We start from the raw sequence: 18,292 nt of genomic DNA, 5'->3' as shown, positions 1-18,292 counted from the left end.
GGCTCATCCTGCTTTCCCACCAATGCATGACTACATTAATGAGCTGTGACTGAGGTGGAATCCCTTGGCAAGTTGCATTTACGTTAGAACTGAAATAGCCTTGGAAGCAGCTACACCAGGGCTGGGCTGCGACTGGTTCGCCCAGGTTTGAGCGAACCGGTAGCTAATTATATCATTTTTTTAATTACTGGTTCGGCAGATCGGTAAATCCCACACCTGGCTGGCCCTGCCCATCACTCCCGTTCCCTCCCAGGAGTCTCCACACAGCCCGTTTTGGATGCCAGATAAGTGCAGGGCCCACGTGGAGGCTCGGAGAGGGTGAAAACAGGCCCGTTTCTGGGCTCCAGGAAGCATCTGGAGCCACGGGAAGCCATTTTCAGGAGGATGAAAATGCCCCCCCCGCCACGGTGCAGGAGGCCTATTAGGCCACGCCTACTATGGTCATGCCCACCCAGCAACCGGGCAGAGAACTGGTTGCTGAAATTTTTGAAGCCCACCCCTGAGCTACACAAATTGTCCTCCTGACTTAGCAGGCATTATGAGAGATGGCAACGAATGGGCACCACTTCGATTAGGAGACAGCAACATTTCTGTTGAGTTTAAGACAAGACATCAAGAAAATAGGTTTGGCCCGCCCCACTCATGCTGACAGAGGGGTGTGTACTGCAGATCCCCTCAGCCAAGGAATTTCGGCTGGTGGGATTCAGGAGAACATTAACTTCTGGAACATCTGCCTTAGCTCCTGCTCTTTTGAACATCTTACCACAGGACGTAAGATCTACACTCTCTCTTTTAATCTCTGGGAAAGGTCTTAAAACATGGCATGAGGTCCTGTAGGCAGGGGTGGGCTTCAAAAATTTTAGCAAAGAGTTCTCTGCCTGGTGACTGGGTGGGTGTGGCCATGGTGGGCATGGCCTAGTCAGCCTCCTGCACCACAGTGGTGGTGGTGGGGGCATTTTTGCCCTCCCCGGGCTCCGGAGGCTTTCCTTGAGTCTCCGGAAGGACAAAAACAGCCTCCCTGGGCTCTGGAGGCTCTCTGGAGACCAGAAACAGGCTCATTTCCGGCCTTCCCAAACTTCCAGGAGGCCTGTTTTTCACCCTGCCTGAGCCTCCGCATGCATCCTGTACTTACCTGCATCCAAAACGGGCCGTGTGGGGATTCCTGGGAGGGGTGGGGTGGGCGGGGCCAGCCAGGAGTGGGATTTGCGGGTTCTTCGAACTGCACAGAATCTTAGCTAGGGGCTCTCCTGAACCCCTGTGAACCCCCAGCAGCCCAGCCCTGCCTATAGGAGAAGCTGTGGCTGGAGGTAGCTGGTGCACCAACAGAGAAGGCACCTCCACCTGTACCCTCCAAACCCTTGTTCTTTTTTAGTTTCTTTTGATTTTTACAATTTTAATCTGTTTTTATATTAAAACTGTCGGGTGCTTGCGTGTTTTATCTTGGTGCAAGCCACTCAGAGACCCCTGGAACTATGAGATGGGGGGCGGGGGCAAATAAATTGGATAAATAAAATAAAATATATGAAGTGTGGGTGAAAAAAGTAATGAAACTCTTCCAGGTTTTTACTACTTTTACTCCCCCCCGAAAGGAATAATTTTTTTAAATGTCAGCATCTCAGGATGAAGGAATACCGAACCGTTTCTTTTAAAACCTGCCTATAGATAGGTCTCAATTGGTGCAGGTTTGAATAGTAGTACATCGGATTTAGTGTGGTTTATACGCTGAGACCAAGCCAATGTGAGCTGAAATTCAGTTAGTGCAAGGATAGTGCGTGCAGTTTGCCATCTGGGTTTGAGTTGATTGATCGCGTGTGCAAAATGAAGAAAAAGGAAGTTATGTGGGAGGAAATCTCAAAAAAAAGTAGAGGCGTGGTGGCACAGTGGTTAGAATGCAGGACCGCAGGCTATTTCTGCTGACTTCCGGCTGCCTGCAATTTGGCAGTTCAAATCTCACCAGGCTCAAGGTTGACTCAGCCTTCCCTCCTTCCGAGGTGGGTAAAATGAGCACCCAGATTGTTGGGGGCAGTATGCTGACTCTGTAAACCACTTACAAAGGGCTGTAAAAGCACTGGGAAGTGGTATATAAGTCCAAGTGCTATTAGGAAGGAAGGAAGGAAGGAAGGAAGGAAGGAAGGAAGGAAGGAAGGAAAGGCATATTGGTGCAGTGGTTAAAGTGCTGTATTGCAGGCTAACTCTGTCTATAGCCAGGAAGTTTGATCCTGACCAGCTCAAGGTGGACTCAGCCTTCCATTCTTCCAAGGTCAGTAAAATGAGGAGCCAGATTGTTGGGGGCAAGAGGCTGACGCTTAGAGAGGACTGTACAACACTGTGAAGCAGTATATAAGTCTAAGCAATAGTATGGGAGCCCGGGTGGGCAGGTGGACCCAACAGCAGAGCATTGGAGAGAACTGGTTCAATCTCAGCTGCTCATCGGTGCTACCGGCTCGGCCGAACCGGCCCAAACCAGTAGAATACCACCACTGGTGAATAAATCCCAATGAGCACCTGGGGAGGGGTCTATTAAAGTAAGGGTCTGGGCTTCAGGGCTCCCCTACAATTCTATGCCTTTCCTTTCTTTGGCACCAAATATTAAGATATGCAGCATCACACTGTCTGCAAAGCTAATTCCATAGAAGTAGTCCTTGATTTACAGTCATTTGTTTTAGTGACTGTTCAAAGTTACAATGGCAATGAAAAGAAGTGACTTATGCCCATTTTTCACATTTGCATCCAATCAAACATCCTCATAATGGCATGAACAAAATGTTGGATGCTTGGCAACTGGCAAGCATTCATGAGGGTTGCACTGTCCCAGGATCGGGTGATCAGTTCTGGCAACCTCCTGTCAGTGGGGAAGCCAGATTCATTAACAACCCGGTTACTTAACTTAACAGCTGCAGTGATTCGCTAACTGTGGCAAGGAAGTTCACACAATGGGGCAGAACGTACTTAACTATCGCCTTGCTTAGCAAGGGAAATTTGGGGTTCAGTTGTGATCATAAGGACTACCTGTATTGCTTGGTATGGAATAGGATAGGATAGGATAGGATAGGATAGGATAGGATAGGATAGGATAGGATAGGAGCTAGAATAGAATAGGATACAATAGAATAGAATAGGAGCTAGAATAGACTTGAATAGAATAGGAATAGGAATAGAATAGAATAGAATAGAATAGAATAGAATAGGAGCCAGAATAGAATAGAATAGAATAGAATAGAATAGAATAGAATAGAATAGAATAGAATAGAATAGAATAGAATAGAATAGAATAGAGCTGGAAGGGGCCTTGGAGCAGGGGTGGGATTCTAATTTTTTAACAACTGGTTCTGTGGGCATGGCTAGGTGGGCATGGCCATGTGACTGGGTAGGTGTGGGTTCTTCTTCTTCTTCTTCTTCTTCTTCTTCTTCTTCTTCTTCTTCTTCTTCTTCTTCTTCTTCTTCTTCTTCTCCTCCTCCTCCTCCTCCTCTTCCTCCCCCTCCTCCTCCTCCTTCTCCTCAGTACCCCCCCCCAACGAAAGAGGCCTCAGGAAAGCCTCTTGGGGAGGATGCTTTTGCTTCCCAGGAAGCTTCCCAGGAAGGCAAAAATGGAGCATGGGAGGCCCACGCAGCACCCCCCCCCCACACACACACACCGTTTTTGGGCCTCCTGGGCCTCCGGGAAGCCTCCTGGGTGAAGTAGTAAGACAGTGAGGGGGATCCCAGCACAGCTGATCATCGGAATAGCTGATCGTCAGGAGGAAAAAAAAAACCTTAAGGAGTGACTGGGCTGGGGAGGGGAGGGGTGGCAGAGGGGGATGGGGCCAGCCAGGAGCACGATTTGCCGGTTCTCCAAATTGTGCAGAATCGTAACAACCGGTTCTATAGAATCGATCTGAACCAGTAGAAACCCACCCTGGGCAGGATTAGAATAGAATAGAATAGCAGAGTTGGAAGGGACCTTGGAGGTCTTCTAGTCCAACCCCCCTATACCATTTCTGACAAGTGACTGTCTAGTCTCTTCTTAAAAACTTCCAGTAATGGAGCACCCACAACTTCCAAAGCCAAACCGTTCCACTAGTTAATTGTCCTCACTGTTAGGAAGTTTCTCCTTAATTCAAGGCTGCTTTTCACTTTGGTTAGTTTCTAAACATTGTTTCTTGTCCTGCCCTCCGGTGCTTTGGAGAATAATTTGACCCTCTCTTCTTTGTGGCAGGCCCTCAAACGCTGGAACACTGCTATCATGTCGACCCTAATTCTTCTTTTCTTTAGTCTAGCCTGACCCAAAACCTGCAGCCGTTCTTCATATGCTTTAGTCTCCAGGCCTTTGATCATCTTAGTTGCTCTTCTCTGAACTTTTCCCAAAGTCAAGAATGTCAAGAGAAGGCAACACTTGTTGACTGGGGAATACACACATATCTGGCAGGGGATGGACCACAATGGTACAAAGTGGGCAAGGCTGTTGCCCCACATGTGACTTGGGCCATGTGCACAACCATAATCTTACGCTCAGAGCAAGCTCTCTCGGTTGCAACGGTTGAGTTCCTGACAGCCTGGAGGACATAAAATGCTACTTAGAACTTCATCAGCTTTAGATATCCCTCTTTCCTCCCCTGCTGAGACCTCCCCCCCGCGATCACTCACGTTATCAGACGTGATCTGGAGCTCTGTGGGACCAAGCATGTCTTCAAATCATCCCCCGCGGCCTCTCGTGCTTGTGACTCCAAGATCTCGTTGAGGCTGTTCTCTGCGGAAGGACAAGAATCAGCTCCTACGGTGGACAAAGTCTTGGTGCTCGGCTTGAAAGGATCGTCGTGGTCCAAACGATATGAGCGTTTCGTGAGTGTGGGAGAATCCTGCAAAGAAGAGCTGCCCACAAAAGGGTTAAAGGCTGGATCATCCCACTGGTTGGAGTCCACCGGGGGAGTAGCCTTGGTCAGAGGTGCCACTGGTGCCTCAGGAGCTATTGTCTTCTCTCTGTCCTCGGGACCGACAACCGGCCGGTCGGTGGGTCCTCTTTGTCTCTTAGGAGACAACTTACTGATAGGCCTCCTCCCCATTTTTCTTGCTGGAAGCTTCTTGGCCTCGACATTTTCTGCTCCTTCTGCAAAATCAAACTCTAGTTTCGTGGCCCGGGTCTTGCCATCTCCAGCTCCTGCTGAGCTGGGATGCTTGGGGTCACTGTTTGGAAGATCAACCCCTGGCTGAGATGCAGGAGGAGAGTTTGGACATTTGGAGCCTCCCATGGTAAAGGGGTTCACGGTCTCATTGTATTCCTCTGGATCAAAGCGGTAGGTCGCTTTGGGAATAGGGGGGCTTTCCATGGTCACTTCAGTCTCAGAGTTCTCTCCCCCCATTTTCTTTTGAAGAGCAATTGGTTTCGCCCTCGGGAGCTTGCTCTTGTTACTAGCAATGTTCTCAACACTTGACTTGACCTCTGAAGGCTCCTGAATGGGGATCTCTTGGCTTTCCTTCAAAATGTCCCTTTGCTCCTCTTGGGACAGCGTGCCCGAAGTGTAGTCTGGACTGAGCCTCTCAGCAACAGTTGTCTCCTCTAATGCAGAAGAAGACACGGATGGACCCTGGTCAAGTCCAAGGTGGGCTTTTGATATAAATGGGTCACTGCTTGGCACGATTGCAGAGTCAGCCTGTAATTCATCCTCTGCCGAAGCTGATGTCTCCTCCAACACTTTGGAGACAAATTGATCTTCCAGAGATGCTGCATGGAAGACAGAGGAAGAGAGAGGTGAATATAGAATATGTTTCCTATAGGAAAAAAAAAAAACCAGCAGATCAATAGTATTTATTTATTTAGCATATAGCATAATACATGGATAGCAGCAATATGGAAAGAACGCATCGTAATAATTCCCACATAGGCTTGGAGATATGTGGTCAATTGTGTAAGGAATAAGAGATTCAAGAGTATATTAAGTTACAAATTACATTTTAAAATATGTCAGTTCATAAGAAAGAAATAAGTGTTCTGTATATTAGTATCTAGGCCCAAAAGTGCTTTATCAAAAGGCAACTGGACTTTGTTTTTCCTTGAAGACGTTTTGCTTCCCATCCAAGAAGCTTCTTTAGTTCTAAAACAGTTTTTTCATCCAAGAACTGAAGAAACTTCTTGCATGAGAAGTCTTCAAGGAAAAAAAAAGTCCAGTTGCCTTTTGATAAAGCACTTTTGGGACAACCATGACCTGGATGACTGAGAATCTCCACAGACAATAGTCCCAAGGTATATTCCATTTCCGGCAGCCACAACAAGGTACAGAGAAGATTTCCTGTAGTAGGTTACACCCTTGCATAAATTATGCACAAAGGGGCAACCGCAATTTGAGAATGCTTCGTCTACAAAAGTTTTTTCTCATATGAACGTAATGCCTTCTCAGGATGACAGAAGACAAAATCCCTGGTATGATATTTCATATCTTGGACATTTATCTAATTAAACACAATATTTGTTAGCTGGAGAAAATTTGCATTTCCTCCTGTATAAATTTGCACATAGCAGCTAGTCACTTATATGATCAAGTGAGGTACTAATGCCATTCTATGAAGCCTTAGTAAGACCACACCTAGAGTGCTGCATCCAGTTTTGGTCACCACACTATAAAAAAGATGTTGAGACTCTAGAAAAAGTGCAGAGAAGAGCAACCAGGATGAAGAACGGTTACAGGAACTGAGCATGGCTAGTCTACGGAAGAGAAGGACCAGGGGAAACACGATAGCAGTCTTCCAATATTTGAGGGGCTGCCACAGAGAGGAAGGGGTCAAGCTATTTTCTAAAGCATCTGAAGGCCAGACAAGGAATAATGGATGGAAACTGAACAAGGAGAGATTTAACCTGGATATAAGGAAGACATTTTCTGACAGTGAGAACCATCAACTAATGGAACAGAAGTTGCCCGCGGAAGTTGTGGGAGCACCATCACTTGAAACTTTCAAGAAGAGATTGGAGTGCCATCTCTCAGAAATGGTGTAGGGTCTCCTGCTTGGGCAGGGGGTTGGACTAGATGACCTACAAGGGCCCTTCCAACTCTGACCATCTGTTATCTGTTATCTAATCCAGTGTCTGATGAGAAGCACTGCAGTCACAGTCAGGGGAGAATAGCCTGCCCCATTTAAACGGAGACTCTTGACAGATGCCAATTTAAGATGCTATTCCTATTCAAAGTTTTCCAACCCTTGGCAGGTAACATTGAAGCCCACTAACTTTCCTGTCAGGTCAGTTATGCTTTTTCCAGAGTCTGGAGCACCAGTTTTCAAACAAGGCACAAGCTTTAAACTCCGGCCTCTGATGCAGAATCCTTTTTCATCCAACTTTGAATTGGAGATGCAGCAATCGGTATTTAAGTTTGTCACCCTTTAAGATAGAGAGAAAATTCATGTAGTTGGGAGTGTAGAAAAGATTATATAAATCCATCTACTAAGAAAATCAGCAAGCCAGAGAGAAAGATTCCAGCCCGATCTGTTTCTTGATTCTGCAGATTTTCTATGTCCCTCAAGAGATGATGATTATTATGAAGAATTATTAGTCTTTTCTAAAAGAATCGTGGAAGTCAAAATAGTACAGCTCAGATAGAAATGTGCCATCTTAGAAAGTGTGTTTTTCTAATCTACAATAACCTTCTTATATCCACACCTTTGTAGATATTCTTTTATCTCATCCCGAAGATCGCACTTGGCTCCTGAATGGCGTGCTAAGAACTTCTTTCTTCCTTGTTAATTATTGGCTGAGATCTCACAGACGTGGAAAAATAAAACCACCCTGCCTTATAATTCTCAGAGAGGATGGAAAAAAGAATTTCAAGCAAAATCTAGAATGATCTGTGAGATAGAACAATAGTGTCGTAACCAACTGCCAAACTCTTGCCGTGGCTCACAGCCAAGTTAGTGACATTCCCAAAGATTCAGAGTAAGAAAGTTTACTGGTTAGATCATCCAGTTTTAGAAACAAGTAGGGATACAAATAATTCCCTTGATTTATGACCCACAACTGGGACCATGATTTCCATTGTTAAGCAAGGCAATTGTTAAGTGAGTTGCGTCTGATTTTTATGACCCTTTTGGTTGCTAAAGTGAATCATTACAGTTGTAAAATAATCATAAGCGGTCATTAAGCAAATCCAGCTTCCCCCATTAACACTGCTTGTTGGAAGCCAGTTAGTAAGGTTGCAAATTTTGGAGTCTTAGTGGACAACCAGCTAAATATGAGCTAGCAGTGTGCAGCAGCAGCCAAAAAAAGCCAATTCAATCCTAAATTGCATTAACAGAGAGATACAATCGAGATCAAGGGAGGTACTAATACCGCTCTATAAAGACTTAGTAAGACCACAACTGCATCCAGTTTTGGTCACCACACTATAAAAAAGATGTTGCGGCTCTAGAAAAACTACAGAGAAGAGCAATCAGGATGATTCAGGGACTGGAGGCTAAAACATCTGAAGAACGGTTGTAGGAACTGGGCTTGGCTAGTCTAGTGAAGAGAAGGACCAGGGGAGACAGGAGAGCATCTTCCAATATTTGAGGGGCTGCCCCACAGAGGAAGGGATCAAGCTATTTTCTAAAGCGCCTGTAGGCCAGACAAGGAATAATGGATGGAAACTGAACAAGGAGAGATTTAACCTGGAAATAAGGAGAAACTTTCTGACAGTGAGAACCATCAACCAATGGAACAGAAGTTGCCTTCGGAAGTTGTGAGATCTTCATCACTTGAGACTTTCAAGAAGAGATTAGACTGCCATTTGTCAGACACGGTACAGGGTCTCCCGCTTGGGCAGCGGAGGGGGTTGGACTAGATGACCTATAAGGTCCCTTCCAACTCTGATCATCTGTTAATATGTAAATGGTGATCACATGAGCCTGGGATTCTGCATGGCAGTTTCCAACTGCCCAAATTTTGATTCAGTGACTGTGGAAATCATGTGAAGGTCATAAAATCAAGGACCAGTCACAGGTCATTTTTTTCCAGTGACACTGTAACCTCAAACAGATGCTGAGCAAGTGGTTACAAGTCAAGGATTATCTATATTTTGGGCTTCATTTATCAATGTGTAAGATGGGGTTTCCCTACTGTTTTTGTTTTTAAATTGACCCACAGTTTATTGGGGAAGATGCAAATCACTTATTTGTTCCTGCAAAAATGTCTGCTCTTCTTCTGCAATGTTTTAGAAACAGCGATCTTCGTTCCCAGAAAATTCCATACACTAAATCTCAGGGCTGACACATGCTTCAGATTTAAAGGGGAAAATGTAGCTCTAGAGAAGTGGAAAATTCACATAGCTCTTCTCCACAGTTCTTTAAACCAAGCCAATCTTCCTGGCTTTAGGGACTTGAGGCTGAAGCATGCGAAGAAAGGTTGCAGGAATTGGGTATGTCTCGTCTAACGAAAAGAAAGACTAGGGGAGACATGATAGCAGCGTTCCAATATTTGACAGGCTGCCACAAAGAAGAGGGGGATTCAATTCAGGAGTGGGATTCTACCAGTTCGCATCTATTTGCTAGAACTGGTTGTTAACATTCTAAGCAGTTTGGAGAACCGGTTGTTAGAAGAAATTCCTGGCCTAATCCTGTAAGGAAGGCAAGAAGGAAACATTCTGGTGTTGCTTACAGAAACTGCCTCTCCGTTAACCTTTATTACATTCTTGGCAGGACTAGACTTCCTGTCTCAGGAAATCTCTAGAGTTTTTTCCCCCTCTTTTGCTGGTACTTTGCTTGTGTGGAGGGACCATTCAAAGTGACAATGGCACTGAAAAAAGTGACTTATGACTATTTTTCACACATACGACTGTTGCAGCATCCCCACAGTCATGAAAGGCCAGGCGAGGAGATGCATGCCTCGATGTGAGTGATGTTGAGTTGGCCACGCCCAGCCAGTCACATCACCACCAAGCCATGTCCACCCAGACGCATGACCACCTAAGCCACACCCACAGAACCAGTTGTTAAAAAATTTGAATCCCACCCCTGAGTCAAACTGTTTTCCAAAGCACCAAAAGGCAAGACGAAAAACAATGGACGGAAACGAACTAAAGAGAGAAGCAACCTAGAACTAAAGGAAATTTCCTAACCGTGAGAGCAATCAACCAATGGAATAACCTGCATTTAGAAGTTGTGGGTTGCTCCTAGAGGCTTTCAAAAAGAGACTGGACAACCATTTGTCTGAAATGATCTAGGGCAGTGATGGCTAACCTTTTCCACGTCACGTGCCTGCACCCATGACGCAATGTGTGTGCAACCCCCCCGCCCCTTGCACAGGCATACGTGACCCCTGAGTGCACACAGCATGCCTCTGGCCATGCGCATGTGACCCCCCTGCACCTCTGCGCATGCACTCACACAACCCGACACATCTGCCCCGCCCCCTGCACAGGTGAATGCATCTCCTACATGCGCATTTCTCCTGTGCATGCATGGCAGATACCCAAAAATCAGCTGGCTGGTGGTCATGCACAATGGGGCTCTTCTAAGTGACCTCTCACGTGCCGGCAGAAATGGCTCAGTGTGGCACTTCCAGCACGCATGCCATAGGTTCGCCATCACAGATCTAGGGTTTCCTGCAGGAGGCTGGACTAGAAGACCTCCAAGGTCCCTTCCAACTCTTATTATTCTATGTTCTATGGATTCTCTGCTGCCCTGGGAGGCTGCAGAGCGATCTCTAGAAACACGTGGACTCAGGGGTGGATTTTAAGCTATTTTCCACACCTTTTTCCATCTAAAACCAAAAATGCTACGTAGTCCCAATCCTATCCACTTTCCATCAAAATGTCATGAAGATTTTACAATTTCCCTTTACTGATCCAATACTTCCCCTCTCTTGTGTGAGGCAGTGACTTCCCTCCCACACAAGGTACCCAAACCCACATGAGAACACAAAACCGAATGTGAGAGTTTCTTCATTATAACATCTCATCCGGGGGTGGAGGTGGGGAATTCAAATTTCTTAACAACCGGATCTGTATGCGTGGCCTAATTTGTGGGTGTTGTTTGGTGCTCATGTGACTGGCTGGGTGCGGCTTGTATGTAAATATTGTAAATATATATGTAAAGATTGAATTTCTTATTTTTAAAAAAGAGCAACTTTTACCCAAAATCAGGCAAAGCAGGCAGGCAGATTGAGCTGCTTGCAGAATCACAGCTTCACTCAGAGATCTACCTTTCTGCAATCTGCTGCCTGAGTCTGCACTGAAAAATAGAAGCTTCAATCCACTTCTCTCTCCCCCAACCCCCTGAATACCACCCCAGACTGGGCCTCAGGGAAGAAAGTGGTGCGATTTGCCGGTTCTCCGAACTGTGCAGAATCGTAACAACCGGTTCTATAGAACTGGTCCAAACTGGTAGAATCCCACCCCTGATCTCATCTGATGAGTCTCGTGAAAACTGGTTGGTAAAAAAAAAAACTGTCTCAGATAAAAACTTAAATCTTACGTGTTTTTCGAAGTGTCAATCAACACTGAGCAACTTATTATAATACGTAAACAAAATTAAAACAGCAAAAAAAAAGCCAGCAATAAATGATATTCATCATAAAATACTCTAGACCTATGTCAAAGAATCATAATCCCATATAATTATATATTCTGATGCAAGGAAAATCCCTCTCCAACACCCGTTGAGATAAATTGAGGGTTTGAAGTGCTTTCCTTAATCCTAATAATATTGCAGCAAGTCAAATCTTGAATTCTTCTTGGTTCAATTATCTCTGCAGAGCAGGATGTTAAGAAATAGATGCTTAAACCCACAGGTTCAACTTTCACACTGAAATATTGTGAAATGTTCTGGATTGTGTCAAGAAAAACCAGTTAAATTTTTCACTTCAGATTTTTTTTTTGTTTAAATTACATTTTAAAACCAACCATTAAAACAATGTTTACCTTTTGAAGTTCACCTTCATTTGTTACAGCGTTTACTTAACCTTGTTTTCAACCCATATTTAATTTTAATTTGCTGTGAGGAAAAGGAGAGACAGTTTGGTTTCTCAGATTTGGTTTTAAAAACGTGTGCGAGCATGAAACAACCATTAATACAGCCAATGAAGCTCTTTCAAAGTTTCTACAGAAGCCATCTTCAACCTGGTGAAGGTGTGAATTATATACTATGACAAATCAAAGTCCATCCAGCCTAGAAGGTACCAGACGAAAGAATTCTGCACTACAATAAAATAAAATAAAGAAGTAGTTCAATACTTCTGATAAAACCATATTTTGGGGGGCTTGAAGACTCCATACTATGTTTAAGATGGGGGCTTTATTCAGCTACTATGGCTACAAATGAGCTGTTTCTTTGCCCTAAGGAAAGCATGACAACTTCTGGATTATAGCCCGTTTTTAGAACCTGTTTGGATCGCTTCCAATCCTCACTATTTTTCCCAAGCTTTTTTATTTTTATTTTTAGATGAAGGCTGGGGTGGGGAGGTAAAGAAGATCTCCTGTGTGATTATGAAGGGTGTGTCGAAGTTCTGGAATGCTTTCAGAACTACAGGAAAACACCTGTCAACTCCACGAAGCTGCATGCCTCCTCCATTCTGCTCGGGGTGTGTAGCACCCAAGCAGGTGCCCAAATAAATCTGTCAAGGGGAAAGCTGACAGGCCCTTGGCAACACCCAAAGGCTGAGCAACTCCAACCCTCTCATCTCACAAATGAAAAGCAGTTACACAACCCTTTGAGCGAGGTACCCTGCAGCGTCTGTATTACTTGCAAGGGTCCACAACAGGAGATTGCTGTGCCTCCAGGTTCCATACCAACTCTGGGATGGAGCTCCCAACGGGCTTCAAAAGTTCTTAGCAAACCGTGCAATGATTAGACAGCCCACAAACACCGACAGGAGCCATCCTGGCTACAACCTTCCATTTCAATGCAATTTAAATAGTAATGGAATCCAATCCAATGTACTGTCCATCTTACTCCACCCATGCCTTTGGAGGACTATCTCCAACATGCCATGGAAATGGCAGCTGTGAAGCTCATCCTGGGAACACTAGCACGCTCTTTCCATATTCTCTTCCTGTTTTGGTGGAGTAAGGCAGGACAGGATCCTCTGTGTAAAACTGGAGAAAGAACAACCGCTAGCAGCAGAACTGTACTTCTACTAGCACAAGAAAAACTACACCGTCTGTACACACCAATCTCTTCAAGGGCATCTCCTCAAGGCCTTCCACCCTCCCTGGTCCATCTAACCTTGTAGTGTCTAAGATGGTTCTTAACTGAGTGAAAAGTGAAGATCACATCAGGGGCAAAAAATCAGGCCCATTCATGCAGGTTGCAGCATAAATGATTTATTGAAGCCCACATACGAGCATCTGGCCAACTAACAGTCAGCACAAAATTGGCGCTAGATGAAGGTCAACGCAATCCAATGCAAGGACTCTAAACTGATAACATGCTTAACTCCACCCCTCCAGTTCTGCCTGTTCTTCTGCAGATCACAAGCTGTAAATAGTCATCTAGTTTCATTCTCATTTCTAAAAATGCCTTGGGATTGTTTCTTTATTAATATCCCGCCTTTATTATTTCGACAATTAACTCAAGGTGGTGAACATATCCAGCACACTTTCTTCCTCCTCCTCTGCTCTCCCACCACAACAACTCTGGGAGATGGTTTGGGTGACTGGTCCAAGGTTACTCAGCTGACTTTCATGGCTAAAGCGGGACTAGAACTCGCAGTCTCTTGCTTTCTAGCCTGGTGCAATCATGTCCCATAACGTCATCTTCATGTGAAAGTATTGCTCGGCCACCACTCTTATGGCCCATGAATGTACAGAAAATGACATTGCTGAGAGGATGCAACCCAGTAGTTAAAAAGAAATAAATAAGAGAAACAGAATTGTAGAGATGGAAAGAACCACCATCCAGTTCCGTGATCTATGTCTACTTTCTCCTGTATGAAAAAATAATTAAACCATTCGTGAGGAATGGCTTCATGACCTCTAAAGCTGGGCAGAGATCGTAGATTTGTTGCTGTGTGCTTTTTCCTTACAATTATGAAAAGAAGGGGCAGAAAAGATCCTTGGAGGCTAGAAAAAAAAAATCACAACAAAGAACCCCACTGGTTTGCCATCCCGTACATTGACGTGTTGTGACAGCATTTGGAAATGGGTATGTCCAGTAGGGATAAATTATTTCCGGCAACTCTCTGCAACGTAAGGTCAGCATCCCAAAACTATTTTATGTATTTGATTTGATTTGTCAATCGCTTACAAGATAATAGGTATAAGTATAAACATGAGTAAGAATACAGGAAATGGGTACGAATAAATGGGGAGAATGGGACAGGGACGGTAGGCACGATGGTGAACTTATGCACGCCCCTTACAGACCTCTTAGGAATGGGGTGAGGTCAATAATGGATACTGTTCAGATACTATATGTCCTAAAAAGTTGCTCTACTCTTGTTTGAGGAGCTACAGAGCTTTGACTTCATGCCCGGGTTTGCCAACCTCCAAAAACTTCATCTCCTTTATTACAAAAACAAAAAAACAAAAAATCTTCTAGCATAGCAGACTCAGAAAGACATAGTGGAGTTGGCTGCATACTTTAAATTCCCTTGCAGTCTTATAACTCTCTCTTCCAGAGAGAGAGAGACAGAGAGAGAGAGAGAGAGAGAGAGAGAGAGAGGAAAGATCTTCTACAGGAATTAGCAAAGAGTAAGAGGAGGAGGGGGGGTGTCATTCCTGAAATATTCTGGCATTTAGCTTTTGAAAGACCAGAAAAACTTGTTATGACACAGCAATGAGCAGAAATATTTCGTTCAAGGTTTCCTTAATCCAGTGGAGGGATTCAAAACTTTTTACTACCGGTTCTGTGGGTGTGGCTTGGTGGGTATGGCTTTTTTTTTTTTTTTTGCTTTTTTGCAGCCAACCCCCATTTTTCGGGCCTTTTAGGGGGCATTTTTTCTCCCAGGAAGTTCCCCTGAAGCTCAGGAAGAGCCTTGAAGGGGGGACACAGCACCCCCCTCGCTCCGTTTGGGGGGCTTCTGTGCCTCAGAAGAGCCTCTGGGAGGGGCTTTTTTGCTCCCAGAAGGCTCCTCTGGGGATCAGGAAGGCAAAAAGTGGAAGGGGGCTGTGCCCCTCCCTCCATTTTTTTGCCTTCCTGGGCCTCAGGGAATCCTCTGGGTGAAGCAGTAAGACCAGCTAGGGGAATCCAGGCACAGCTGATCGTATGAACAGCTGACTGTCAGGAGGGAAAAAGAAAGAAAGAAACGCCTTAAGAACGAGCGTCAGGCGGGCTGGGCAAGTGAGCCAGCGGCGATCAGGCAACCGGATCAGGGGCGTGGCCAGCCAGAACTTATGACCGGTTCTGCGACCCATGCCAAATCCTTGAGACTGGTTCCTCCAAACTGGTGCGAACTGGCTGAATACCACCACTGCCTTAATCCCACTCCTCCAGGCAATAAAAAGATGTCGGAGTGAACACCAATGCAACCCCCAACTTACAACAATTCATTCCATGACCATTCAATGCTAAAACAGCACTGAAAAAAATAAAGACTGATGGCCGTTTTCATACTTATAACCATTGCACACATCCCTACAGACACGTGATCAAACTTCGGACGCTTGGCAACTGAGTCTCATACTTATGACGGGTTGTAGTGTCCTGGATTCATGTGATCCCCCTTTGCAACGTTCTGACGAGCAAAGTGAATGGATTCACTTAGCAAGTTTGTTATTTACTTAACTGCAGTATTTCACTTAAGAACTGTAGAAAGGTAGGTTGTAAAATGGGGCAAAATTCACTTCACGACTGACTCACTTAGCCAACAGAAAATTTGGGCTCAGTGGTGGTCATAAGTCAAGGACTACCTACACCGGTAGTGGCTAACCTTTTGGGGCTCCTGTGCCAAAAATTGCGCATGCATTAGCGCCCGCGCACTCGTGTGGCAGCACCCAGAATGCAATGCTCGCTCCACCCCTACCCCCTGCGCATGCACGCGCAATCCCCCACCTCCTTACCTGCACAGCTGATTTTTCAGATGGTTTGAAGCCTTTTTTGGCCTCCCAGAGGCTTGGAAAAAGCCTCTGCAAGGCTTTTCAGGACGAGTAATAGGCCCATTTAGTCACTTCCGGTATTACAGGGAGGCTGAAAAAGGCCTCAAACCAGCAGAAAAATCAGCCGTGAGGTGCGTCCATGCATAGTGAGGTAAGTTTGCCTGCGGCTTGTGTGCCGACATGCCACTTGTGGCACATGTGCCATTATACTGTTCTTCCTTCCCACAATCTAGCCTCTGGCTTATGCAGGTATACCCATCATAATGGCTTCACCCTTAACCCATGCTTTGCACACCAAAACGAGTTTCCACATTGTTTGCTTTTAGCAAATGCATTTCATCTCATGTTGCACGAATGCAATGCCATCCCCCTTCTGTTTCAATCTGTCCATCAGTCAGTCTGGAAGAATTCAATGGAGTTCTTCCGAGAATAGACAGAAAGAGAGCACTGTTACTGCAGCAAAGTCAATTCTGCTGGTCAGCTGATACAGAATAATGGATTGGCATTCATGCCAGAAACAAAGGAAGGCAGGAAAAAAAACGGTTTTCTCTCTCTATATATATACTAAAAGTTGGCATCGTATTGCATTTCAGATCATCCAACCAACCTTTAACAGAGTCAGCTCTTTGGTGTCACTTTTTATTCTGTTCAAAACAAGAGAAGCAAATTCAAACATAAAGTACTAGTCCGCAGGCATTCACTGTTATGATTTTTAAGGACACCTATGGGGCAGTGGTAGGATTCATTTTTTTTACTACTGGTTCTGTGGGCATGGCAGGGGAACGATACCGCAAAATCTCCATTCTTACCCACTCTTGGGGGAATGTTACTGCAAAATCCCATTCCCTTCCCACTAACCTGCTTTCCAGATCCATTCTCCTGTGCAGGGCAACAAAAGAACACCCAGCCGATCAACTGGGACTCAGGAGGCAGAGAATAGATGGGGGCGGGGCCAGTCAGAGGTGGCATTTGCCGGTTCTCTGAACTACTTAAAATTTCTGCTACCGGTTCTCCAGAACTGGTCAGAACCTGCTGAATACCGCCTCTGCTATGGGGCCATTCTAAGAAATAAAAAGAATGCTTTTTTTGCCACTTAGCTGAGTTTGTAAAAAAATAAATAAAAGTAATCTTAAAAACATAGTGAGGTAGGAAGGCTGGTAGCTACCAAGAGGGGTGCCAGCAGGGATGAAGGCAATGCCTTGAACGTTATGTGCAGAGAGTAGATTGTGAATGTACACACAGAAATGTATGACAACAATTACAAATTGGTTATTGAAAAGTAGAAATAACCTCAGTCGACCACTTCAGCTACTCCAGTATACATTAGTCAGTTCCTACCTAGGGAACTATTTCAATCTGGAAAATTTGATTTCTGCACTTGGTTCCGTAGAAGATTTGCACGAAGCAATGCCTGTATAGCTGAATTGGATATCCAGTTATGAGGCCACTGCCATACTCCCATAGAAATTTTGTATATAATTATGTGGGTTGTGTTTACTGCTTTTCTATCACCTTAACATCATACCCTGAATAATAACAATAATCCAGAAAATAATTCCCGTTCATTACTAAACCTTCTGCCTTTCCCCACCATCAGTTGCTTCCCTCACCCCCGATAAATGTTTGAGAAAGGGAGACAGTGAAAATAGATGAGTTTTCATAATTCCTCCCTTGGTGTCTTTCGCAGAAGTCCCTGGTCATCTGTGAGTGAGGCTGAGCAACTGGATAGTAAAACCCACCTCTGGAAAAATTCTTAGTTAAGTGTTTATTGAATATGATTCTTGAGGGCTGAATATCCTGCTTGCATTCAGCACCAGAATCAGTCACACTCAGATTGCATTAACAAATCCACGAAATAATGTTAAAAAGCAGAGGGATACGCTACTGTTCAAATGGCAGGTAGGAGGCATTGCTAAAAAGGTTCAATTTATCCAATCCCTAGGGAGTGGCATGTTCTCGGTTTTATTTGCCTATTTTGATTTATACAGCCAGCCAGCCATCTTACTTTTATGTGGCTCCGCTTGGCCTTGCAATTAAATAAACTTTCAGAAAAACCTAACCAGCAAGATGTATTCATTCAATGAAAGCATGTCCTAGTTGATGCTTTTGTAGCAGTTCAGCTCATTGGCGGCAGCAGGCAACTCTCATAGAATGGTGTGCTTTCTCTGCACGCAGTGTAGTCCTTTGCTTTCTGGGAACTGAGCAATTTTGTTTAGAACTCAGCTGAACTTCAATCAATCAGAACAGAGCTGGAAGGGACCTTGGAGGTCTTCTAGTCCAGCCCCCTGCTTAAGCAGGTGACCTAATACCATTTCAGACAAGTG

General features: G+C 44.8%; 1 protein-coding gene across 10 annotated transcripts in view; it reads right to left on the bottom strand.

Annotated features, from left to right (window-relative positions):
- TACC1 (transforming acidic coiled-coil containing protein 1) overlaps positions 1-18,292 on the bottom strand; it is a 91,136-nt gene that overhangs the window by 34,091 nt on the left and 38,753 nt on the right. For all 10 annotated transcript variants that reach the window (XM_087938654.1, XM_087938657.1, XM_026714940.2 and 7 more), the window contains exon 3: positions 4,624-5,698. In XM_087938654.1, coding sequence (XP_087794780.1) covers positions 4,624-5,698 — 1,075 coding nt within the window. The remainder of the gene's footprint in view (positions 1-4,623; positions 5,699-18,292) is intronic.

Source organism: Pseudonaja textilis, chromosome 9, assembly GCF_049901715.1.
Source record: "Pseudonaja textilis isolate UNSWEBS1 chromosome 9, rPseTex1.2, whole genome shotgun sequence".
Classification (NCBI taxonomy): domain Eukaryota; kingdom Metazoa; phylum Chordata; class Lepidosauria; order Squamata; family Elapidae; genus Pseudonaja; species Pseudonaja textilis.
The sequence above is the reverse complement of the archived record's forward strand: the minus strand, read 5'-3'. Positions and strand labels throughout refer to the sequence as shown.